Source organism: Bos grunniens, chromosome 7, assembly GCF_055505025.1.
Source record: "Bos grunniens cultivar Pamir isolate PY7600 chromosome 7, Bosgru_T2T1.0, whole genome shotgun sequence".
Taxonomy (NCBI): Eukaryota; Metazoa; Chordata; class Mammalia; order Artiodactyla; family Bovidae; genus Bos; species Bos grunniens.
The window spans coordinates 65,266,900-65,277,506 of record NC_141171.1 but is presented as its reverse complement, the minus strand read 5'-3'; the positions used below and the strand labels follow the sequence as shown (position 1 = coordinate 65,277,506).

Below are 10,607 nucleotides of genomic sequence, written 5' to 3'. Positions count from 1 at the left end.
GGCGTCTTGATCTGTCAAAATCCTAAGTGCCCTTGTGCTGGCTTTGGCAGCTAATATACTAAAATTGGAACCATCCAGAGAAGATTATCAGGGGCCCTGCTCAAGAATGACTCCCAAATTTGTGAAGCCTTCCAAATTTTTTGGCTATGCTCCAGTGTCTTGCAGTTTATAGTCCATGGGAACTTGAATAGAATTTGCATTCTACTATTATGTGAAAATTGTATAAATCTTAATTATGTTGGTTTGATTCACAGTGCTTTACAGGTAGTAGACCTTCTGTTTCTCTCTATATTCATTCTATTAATGGATATTCATTTCTCTAATTCATTCTATTAGTGGATATTCATTCTATTAATATCCTTCTATTTCTCTGTATATTCATTCTATTAATTTTGAGAGTTTTATATTGAAACTCTGACTAAAAATCTTGGTTTATCTACTTAAAAAAATAATTGTAATATATAGTGGATCCATACGTAACCTTGTTCAGTTTTCCCAAGTCTCCTGTAAATGTGTTATCATGCTTTTGTAATAAAAAAAAAAAACTAAAAAAGACCAAAATCCTAAGTTCCCTTTAAGGCAGATGTTACAAGTTCAGATGCCTACAGAGGTTACTCAGGTAACATAAATGAGTCAAGTGGAGTTGGGTGGAGGTTATGGGGATCTAGAGAGCACTACCCTGTCTAAAAGATCCTAGCAAATATTTGGCATGAGCTAGTTATTACCACGGAGAAGGCAGTGGCACCCCACTCCAGTACTGTTGCCTGGAAAATCCCATGGGCAGAGGAGCCTGGTAGGCTGCAGTCCTTGGGGTCGCTAAGAGTCGGACACGACTGAGCGACTTAACACTTTCAGTTTTCACCTTCATGCATTGGAGAAGGAAATGGCAACCCACTCCAGTGTTCTTGCCTGGAGAATCCCAGGGACGGGGGAGCCTGGTGGGTCTATGGGGTCGCACAGAGTCGGACACGACTGAAGTGACTTAGCAGCAGCAGCAGCAGCAGTTATTACCAAGTTGAATGTGGGCCCAGTGTTGTCAGATCTTTCGGTTTTACAAAGGAAGTTGGAGATTTCTATTTGTATATGAAGTCTGATTTTAAAATGTTAAACCAATTAGTATAAAAAAGCATTAAACACTCTGCAGGCCAAACAAAAACCTCTGTAGGCTTGATTTGGAACTCAGAATTCCAGTTTGTGATCACTGTTCTGTGCTATTTAAAGTTTTTAAAGGTATTTAAAGTTGAATGTTATTTCCTGATCCTTGCATACTTTTCCTTGCTGCCTGTCCTTTAAAATTTTCTGTGTACCTCAGTTATAGTGCTGTTTACAGGCTGCCTTAGTTGTTATTATGTCTCTCATTTTTAGTATGTTAGAAATGTTTTGATGGCATTGATGGATTGGATCTAATTATGTGGTTAGATTGTGTGTGTGTGAGTTAGTCTCCTCTGACTCTTTGCAACCTCATAAACTGCCCCTGTGTCCATGGAATTCTCCAGCAAGAATACTGGAGTGGGTTGCCATTCCCTTCTCCAGGGAATCTTCCCAGCCCAGGCATTGAACCTGGGTCTCCTGCATTGCAGGTGGACTCTTTACCATCTGAGCCACTAGGAAAGCCCGTGGTTAGTATATATAGGTACAAGATATGTGCTTATTTATATTTAAGGTCTGGGTGTGTGTATGTATGTGTGAAATGCATTTCTTTTCCTCCCCTGGTGATACTTTGTTATCTCAGAAACCAGCATCTCCTGTTTGTAAATACACCAGTAATATCTTTGCTTTAATCGCTAAAGATCTGTACTTCTGGAAGGAATTGAATTGGTTAACTTTGCTATTCAAAAGCTGGCGTGATGTAAATCTTATCCTGATAGCTGAAATTTCATAATCTTCTCTTTGAAAAATTGAGGTAGGGATGATTAAGAACTAATAAGGTTTTTAAAAAAATGTCAATTAAAGGAAAAGTTAATAAATTGGACTTCATTGAAATTTAAAAGTTTTGCTCTGTGAAAAATTATGAAGAGGTTGAAAAGATAAGCTACAAACTAAAATAAAATATTTACAAAGCACATATCTGACAAAGGACTTGAATTGAGCTCTCAAAACTTAACAGTAAAAAAAAAGTCCAATTAGAAATCGAGCAAAAGATAAAAATAGCTGTTTCACTGAAGAGGATATACAGATGGCAAGCACATGAAAAGATGTTCAGTATCATTACCATTAGAGAAATGCAATGTAAAGCTTAAACCCATATTAGCGCACCTATATCAGAATGGTTCAAATAAAAAATAACACTGCCAAATGCTGATGAGAATAAAAAGAAACTTGATTTCTCGTATATTGCTGGTAGAAATGTAAAATAGTTCAACTACTTTGGAAAAGAGTATGGCAGCTTCTTAAGTCCAAGATTGCCACTAGCGGCTCAGACGGTAAAGTGTCTGTCTGCGATGCAGGAGACTCGGGTTTGACCCCTGGGTTGGGAAGATCCCCTGGAGAAGGAGATGGCAGCCCACTCCAGTATTCTTGCCTGGAGAATCCCATGGACCACGGTGCTTGGCAGGTCCATGGGGTCACAGAGTCGGACACAACTGAGCGACTTCACTTTCACACAGCTTCTTACAAAATTAAGCATGCACTGGTCATTTATTCCAGGGAAATGAAAGCTTATGTTCCCATAAAAACCTGTATATAAATGTTTATAGGCATTTTAGTTGTAATAGGCCTAAACTGGAAACAGCCCGGGCATCCTTCAGCAGGTGAGTGGTGAAACAACTGAGATGCACCCATACCAAGGAACACTGCTCAGCAATGAAGAGGGAGAAACTACTAATGCAGCAGCTTGCATGGATCTTGAGGGACTTTTGCTGAGTAAAAAAACTCAGTCTCAAAAGGTTACATGCTGTATGACTGCATTTATATAACATCTTGAAATGACAGAAGTATAGAGATGGAGAGTGTCAGTGATTGCTGTGGGTTAGGAGGTGGGTGGGAGTGGCTAAAGATAGCTAAAACACAAGGGATCATTGTAATTGAATTATTCTGTATCCTGACTGTGGTAATGATTATATGAATCTGTGCATGTGATAAAATTTCATGGAAGTAATTATGCTCGCATGAATGAGTGTAAAGCTGGTGAAATTTTGAGTTAGATCAGGGGATGGTACATATCGGTACATATCGGTATCCTGGTTATGAAATGCTATAGTTACACAAACTGTTACCTTGGGGAAAATTGGGTGAAGAGTACATTAGAGCTCTATTATTTCTTACACCTGCATGTGACTTAGTGATAATCTCAAAAAGTTTAAACAAGTAACAAGTAAAAAAAGCCTATAATTAATTTTTTGGGGTGGGGGGGCTTTTATTTTACCAGGCAATGATCTAATCATGTCGAATAAAGATGATCTTGAGACTGCAGTGATAACTGAAGCAACTCCTATCCGTGAAGATGAGAACTGTGAGCCAGTCAAGAATTTTGAGTCAGTTGACCAGAGTGCCAAGTCGGAGAGTAAATCAGAACCTGTAGCTTCTACTCGGAAAAGACCAGAGTCCAAACCTTCCAGTGACCTTGAGACAGAAGTTCTCCCTGTTCAGGCATCACAGGCTGCAGGCAAAGTAGAGTATCTATTAAAACACTGAAATTAAAAAATATTGGGGCTAAAAGGAATATGGAATCAAAACAAACTTGGGATTATACTTATTTACTTCCTTTTAAAACCATAAAACACTAAATTTTCTCAGTTCTATAAATGCTTACATGCAGTTAACATACATCTGCCAGTCAGTACATTTCTTGAGCCACACAGTATGTATTTGTTCAGCCATACTTTTGGCCAATAATTAGCTACCTTGTGTATGCACTCTGACTTCCCTCTAATTTTTCCATTTTTCTTTGGTTTTTCTGGCTACTGGGAAAAATAGGAGACTGTTTCCAAAGATGTACCCCAGTCCGGATGGGGCTATTGGGGCAGTTGGGGCAAGTCCTTGCTGTCCTCAGCCTCAGCTACAGTAGCCACAGTAGGTAAGGTCATCAGTCATTTTGTTAATTTTTGTGCATATTTTGCTACAGATCTGTGTTAAAAATGACTTTGTTAATCATTCTTCCATGATTATGCAGAGGCTTTATAGTTTGAGGATGCATTAGAACGATGGGCTGATTTATATTGCCACTAAAATTTATAATTTTCATTAGAAGGTTGACATTTAGGAATTATAAATATAAAACTATTATTTAGTGATAATCAATTTTTGGGGGGAGGAGATAAGGATAAACTCCCCAAAATCAGTTATATAAGGTCAAAGTAAAGTCTTGTAATGAATTTTAAAATCTGTGGGTTTGAATTTTGGTTTGTTTCTTAAGTTTTGGTGGCTAATTGCAAGTAATATTCAAATATGAAAATGTTATCATTTTTCTCATCAGGACAAGGTATTTCAAATGTCATTGAGAAGGCAGAGACTTCCCTTGGAATCCCTAGTCCTAGTGAAATTTCAACGGAAGTCCAGTATGCAACAGGTCAGTATATGGAAATGTTACAGCCTAGAATTATGGATTGAAATGGAATAGTTCAGCTCATTTCTTCAGTAGATGTTTATGGATTGTGATGTTCAGGGTGTCATGGGACTGATGAGAAAGGAGACTTGAAATCTTTGACTGACAGAGATATATGTCCTTTAACCACTTAGGTGTCTGTTTTTCATTATTTATGCAAGGGGATGATATTTTATATTGCAGAGGACTGTTATAAACATTAAATAAAACCATGAATATAGAATGTAAAAATTGTCTACCTTTTTGCTTGGCACAATTGAGTAAGAGTCTAATAAGAGTTAGCTGAATGTGAATCTGTTGTGGCTTGAAAAAATATTTTAATGTATTAGTTTTGGTGTTGTTGCCCTGTCACTAAAGTTTGGTTCATTTTTTTAAGCCTTTTTTTCCTGTCCTTCAGTTTGCATAGTTTTTGTTGTGGCTTTGCTAATCTTTTGCTGTGTCTAATGCTATTAAGTCCACTCAGTGACTTTTAAAAGGACCTGGATTCTATCCCTGGGTTGGGAAGCTCCCCTGGAGAAGGGAACAGCTACCTACTCCAGTGTTCTGGCCTGAAGAATTTCATGGAGAGAGGAGTCTGGCAGGTTACAATCCATGGGGTTGCAAAGAATAAGACACGACTGAATGATGTTCAGTTTTACTTTCATTATATTTTCAATTCTAGAAATTCCATTTGTTTCTTTTTTCTTTGAATTTTCCGTTTCTCACCTTCTGATGTATTTATTTTAGTGTCCCTGTCTGCTAATACTGTCATCTCTGACATCTGAATCTATTTTTGTTGAGTAGTATTTTTTCTTGGTTATGGATCACATTTTTCATTTCTTTGATTCTCAAAATTAAAAATGTTACATAGTTGAGTGGATTTTGTTGTCTTTTAAAGGGAGTGAGTTTTGTTTGGAGGGCAGTGAAGATATTTGTAGCTTGTGTGCATGCTTAGTTGCTCAGTCATGTCCGACTCTATGACCCAATGGACTGCAGTCTGCCAGGCTTCTCTGTCCATGGGGTTCTCCAGGCAAGAATACTGGATTGGGTTGCCATGTCTTCTTCCAGGGGATCTTTCCAACCCAGGGATCGAACCCAGGTCTCCCACATTGCAGGTGGATTATTTACCGTCTGAGCCACTGGAGAAGCCCAAGAATGCTGGCGTGGGTAGCCTATCCCTTCTTCAGGGAATCTTCCTGACCCAGGAATCGAACCGGGGTTTTCTGCATTGCAGGCCGATTCATTACCAGCTGAGCTACCAGGGAAGCCCATTTGTAGATTAGGTTGATGTTTTTAAGACTTCATTTTAAGCTGCTTTAGGGTGAATCTAGGGTAGCCTTTATAAGTGCTAGTTAGCTTAGCTACTAAGCCTCTAATCCTTCTGAGGTTTCTATCTAATTTCTAGGTGTTTAACTAGGTCTGTCTACTTGATTGTTTGGAAGTCAAGTATCTCTCAGCCTAGCATGAGCTTTGGGCATTGTTTAGTTTATAGCTTCATGGTCATTCTTTGCCCAGTATCATGGAGTCTTCCAATATAAGAATAGCTTAGTATTCAGCCCAAGACTCAAGGGCATGCCTGTGTAGATAGCTGGAAATCTTTACCTCTGTAGCTCCCTCCTCTTCAGTACAGTAAAGTCTGAAGATATTGTGGGTTCAGTTTCAGGCCACTTCAATAAAGTGAATATTGCAATAAAGCGAGTCTCACAAGTTTTTTTTTTTTAGTTTTCAAGCATATGTAAAAATTTATACTATGTTATAACCTATTAAGTGTGCAGTAGCATTATATCTTAAAAAAAGTCTATATACCTTAATTAAAAAATACTTCATTAATGAAAAATACTAACCATTATCTGACAATGGAGGGTTACACAAACCTTCAGTTTGTTAAAAAAAAAAAAAAGCATTATCTGAAGAGTGCAGTAAAGTGCAATAAAATGAGGTGTACTTGTACTCTGACCTGCAAATTCCAGGTGCTTCAGCTTTCTTGCCTGTTTCTTCCACTTAGTAAGACTACCATGCTCTGCTTGGGTTTCCCTTCCTTGTGCTGTGGTCTGGAAAGCAAACCAATGAGAATTCTCTTCATTTTTTTCTTTTCTCTCCTGAACCATAGTCCAGTATAGTCTGTTGTCTAGTATCTGGAGATAATTGTTCTTCATATTTTGTCTACTTTTCTAGATGTTGTGGTAGAAGGGCAAGTCTGACATCAGATAATCCATCATAGTTGGAAGCAAAAGTCCTCCCTACAGTAGATTATTTGTTGATCTCCTATAATAGATTTTAGTGTTAATAGTACAGATTAAAAAAAAAATCTCCCTAATGCATGTCTGAATCTTATGAAGAAGCATAATTTTCTAGGATAAAGTTTAAAATAGCCTGGATTTGAAAAAAAAATCAGATTTATTGAGTTAATAATTTATATAAAGTTTGCTCTCTTTAGGTATAGTCATCCTGTAATATCCATGGAGATTGGTTCCAGGAGCCCTCCAATAGATATCAAAATCCTCAGATGCTCAAGTCCTTTATATAAAAATGAGTATCCACAGGTTTGACATCACAGAACAGAGGACCAACTGTTTATAGTTTTATGTATTTTGACAAGCATTAAATCCTCTTTACACTGTGTAATCATAGTCCATTGTGATTATTCAGATATAGAATATTTCCTATATCTGTATAGACAGGACACAAGAATATTTTTACACCACACCCCCCATGCCCCTTTGTAGTCACTCCCCTCCACCAGTTCTCCACTCTCAGTGACCACTGACCTGTTTTCTGACCCTGTGGTTTTACCTTGTGCAGAAAATCATGTTGTCTCTTGTATATAATCAGTAGGTTGTTCAAAAGACTGGATTTTGTTTTGAAATGAAAATGAAAAAAAGTTGCCTTAGCTTATATTTTAAATAGGCAAATGGTTTAAAATGCTTGAAAAATGCTAAGGCCTTGTATGTTGGAAGTAAGATCTGATTTTAAAAAATTCATATAGATGCTAATAAAGCAAACCTATTTACACATCCCTTCCCTACTATAGGAGAGACAAGTGCCAAAGAGAATGGAAACTCCTCTCCAATGAGTGGGCCGTTTGGGGTATTCTCGACCATCTCTACTGCTGTTCAGAGCACAGTGAGTAAAAATTGCCAAGGTGGCCTGCTTCCTTCCATGATTATAATGGGTCTTGTCTCTCTTTCTTTCTTTTTCCTTAAAAGTTGTGGGGACTGATTACTCTTATGGTAGTTCAAATTGCCGAAGATCATTCACTTTGATCTTAAGTGTAGAGTGAGAGCTACTTGAAAAACTTAGAAGTAAAAGAGGGAGGAGGAGATGAGTAATGGAGAGGTAATGTACATAATATTTTATGGACTAAGAATTCTTAGTTTGTTGATCCTAGAAAAACCTCTCTGCTTTACAAAAATATTTTTCTCATAATTACATCTTTTAGATGAAGGGAAAATGAGATGTTTATGATGAGTACTTATAAAGGCATAGATGATTAGAAACATTTTTGAAAGGATTATATAGGAAGCTTAATATCTCCTGCATGACAATAGCTAGTACTTTTTATTTTAACTTTTTACTTAGTATAATCTATATTCAGAAAAATGAAATCGTAAGTGTTTGGTTTTAATTTTCACAATGTGCTCATATTCAGACTGAGAAACAGCATGGTGGTATATCAGATGTCTCCCTGTGCTGTCTCCCTGTCTTCTATGCCTCCCTCTATTGTCCTCTAAGATAGCTACACTTCTGTCTTCTACCAACATACATTAATTTTGCTTGCTGTATAAAGAATCATAAAGAATGTACTCTATTGTATCTGGTTTCTTTCATTCATTATTATGTTTGTATAATTTATTCATGGTATAGCTGTGTGGTATATTCTATTTTCTTTGTTGTGCTTCATTGAGTGACTGTGTAACACTCATTCCAGAGTTGGTAAGTGTTGAGGTAGTTTTCAGTTTTTAGCTTTTATAATAGTACTCCTGTGAGCATTCTTGTGTGTGTTTTGATGAACCTCTACACAATTTTTTGAGTTTTTAACCATGGGTACCGTTGCTAGGTCATAGGATATTCATATATTCAGACATACTCATAGTTTTCCAAAGTGGGTATACTGCTTTACATTCCCATAAGTACAATATGATTGTTTTAGTTGCCCCACTTTCTTGCCATTTGGTATTGTTATCCACTATTTTACATGATCAAAACATGCAGGTGTCTTTCTTCAACATTATTGTGACGAGGTTACATGTGTTTCCTAGGGAAAGAGTGTTATCAGTGGGGGTTTGGATGCCTTAGAATTCATTGGAAAAAAGACAATGGATGTAATAGCAGAGGGGGATCCTGGATTTAAAAGAACCAAGGGTCTGATGAACCGGACTTCTACGCTGTCTCAGGTACTATTTGCATTTATCTGTTTACTTTCTGTTTCTATTTTGATTTTTTGCCTGTGTTAACTTGGGACCTTGTTAGTATTTCCTTTTGAGGACTTTTTAGTGAATGTTTTTTTAATTAAGGTTTTTTTTTTTTTTTTTTTGGTGAGGAGATGCACAGCTCTAATGCTTAGAAAAATGCGCAGTTCTTTTTTTTTCCTCCTCTTTCCTTCCCTCAGAATGTATTCTCAATGCAGTATAAGATGCCAAGCCCTTTTAGGGTTGTTTATTAGATTAATAGTAAAAACCACGTTCAGAAAAATACTTGGTTCCTAGGGTGTTATTTACCCTGTGTAGGAGCAAGTTATGTGATCATATTTTCCCTGCAGCTCCTGAGCCTATCTGATTTGAATCACAGTTCCATAATGAAAGAGCAGTGTTATTCATCTCAGTTTTGCTTCCCTCGACTTTCAAAACTCATCCTTAAGCTTTTGTTATGTATTGCAGTATAATGCCTCCATCTCTCTTTCAGGTTTTACGAGAGGCAAAGGAGAAAGAAGAACTATGGACTTCCAATGAGGTTACCATGGAAACAGACAAAAAAACTCATTATGGGCTACTCTTTGATGAATTTCAAGGCCTTTCACATCTAGAAGCTCTGGAGATGCTCTCTCGAGAAAGTGAAATAAAGGTAATTCCAAACCAAAAATTTCATCTGGGGTAGTCTTTCAGCAAAAGCACACTGCATAGTCTCTTTGCCTTTGTGCAGTTGGAAAATGAAATGTATGTCAGGTAGAGGCATGAGACACTCTGAAAATACTATGCCAAAACAAACAAATTAATATTTGAATTAATTGCTAGAAAAGAATGAGTCAAGTGTTGTTTCTCTAAATTTTTAAAGACAAATGGACAGATTAACAAAGATGTCTTAATAGTACATCTATTATTTGTCCTTCATCTTGTTCTTTTTTTCAAGTTTCTTTGGCTTAAGATGCTGATTTGGATTTAGTTACCTGTTAGCTTTTAATTGATTCAAGACTATTTCATTTTCTCCTAATTTTTAAGCTGAGTTAAGCACTAATTTCTATACATTTCTGATTTATATGTTTTTCACTAGATGAAGTACATTCAGGGTGGTATGGCTGCAGTGGTTTATATTGTTTTTGGAAGCACAAATTCTCCCTATCTTTCCTCTTGTGTTAAGGTTCTTAAGAGCTTGTGAATTCATAATTTTCATTTTACTATGGTCTATAACCTCTTTTGCATTTGAGAGTGTTTTTCTTTTTCATGCTTATTATCTTATATCAATTCAGGTGAAGTCTATTCTTAATTCTCTAAGTGGAGAAGAGTTAGAGACTCTGAAACTTGAATTGGAGCAACTCAAAGAAGCATTTTCCCTAGCAGAGCTCTGTGAGGAAGAGGAGGAAGAGAAGAAAGGTAATATGGAAATCCAGCCTTTGAGTGGGAAAGATACAGTGTGTTTATGTGCTGTACGTATGTAGATGTCAGTACATATATAACCATCATATGTCCTAAATATTTTATACTAGTCTTGCAAAATTATAATTTTTCCTTGGACACTTTATATACCTTTGAAACTAGCTTCTGAAGTAAGTACAGGGTATCTTGTTGGCTATTTATCAAAGAACTTGAACATGGCAGCAAATGGTCTGTGTATTGTATTAGAACTGACTTGTGAGGAAAATCTAGATCAT

At 36.8% G+C, this 10,607-nt stretch overlaps 1 protein-coding gene and 1 non-coding gene across 8 annotated transcripts in view; both read left to right on the top strand.

Moving 5' to 3' along the window:
- FAM114A2 (family with sequence similarity 114 member A2) overlaps positions 1 to 10,607 on the top strand; it is a 34,475-nt gene that overhangs the window by 1,500 nt on the left and 22,368 nt on the right. For all 7 annotated transcript variants that reach the window (XM_086412565.1, XM_086412563.1, XM_086412560.1 and 4 more), the window contains exons 2-8: positions 3,368 to 3,609; positions 3,916 to 4,015; positions 4,415 to 4,507; positions 7,554 to 7,645; positions 8,782 to 8,916; positions 9,425 to 9,583; positions 10,206 to 10,329. In XM_086412565.1, the coding sequence (XP_086268691.1) occupies positions 3,382 to 3,609; positions 3,916 to 4,015; positions 4,415 to 4,507; positions 7,554 to 7,645; positions 8,782 to 8,916; positions 9,425 to 9,583; positions 10,206 to 10,329 (931 nt within the window). In that variant the 5' untranslated portion in view covers positions 3,368 to 3,381. The remainder of the gene's footprint in view (positions 1 to 3,367; positions 3,610 to 3,915; positions 4,016 to 4,414; positions 4,508 to 7,553; positions 7,646 to 8,781; positions 8,917 to 9,424; positions 9,584 to 10,205; positions 10,330 to 10,607) is intronic.
- LOC147369724 (U6 spliceosomal RNA) lies at positions 39 to 141 on the top strand. The gene has a single exon (XR_015168728.1). It is a non-coding gene; the product is annotated as a U6 spliceosomal RNA (small nuclear RNA).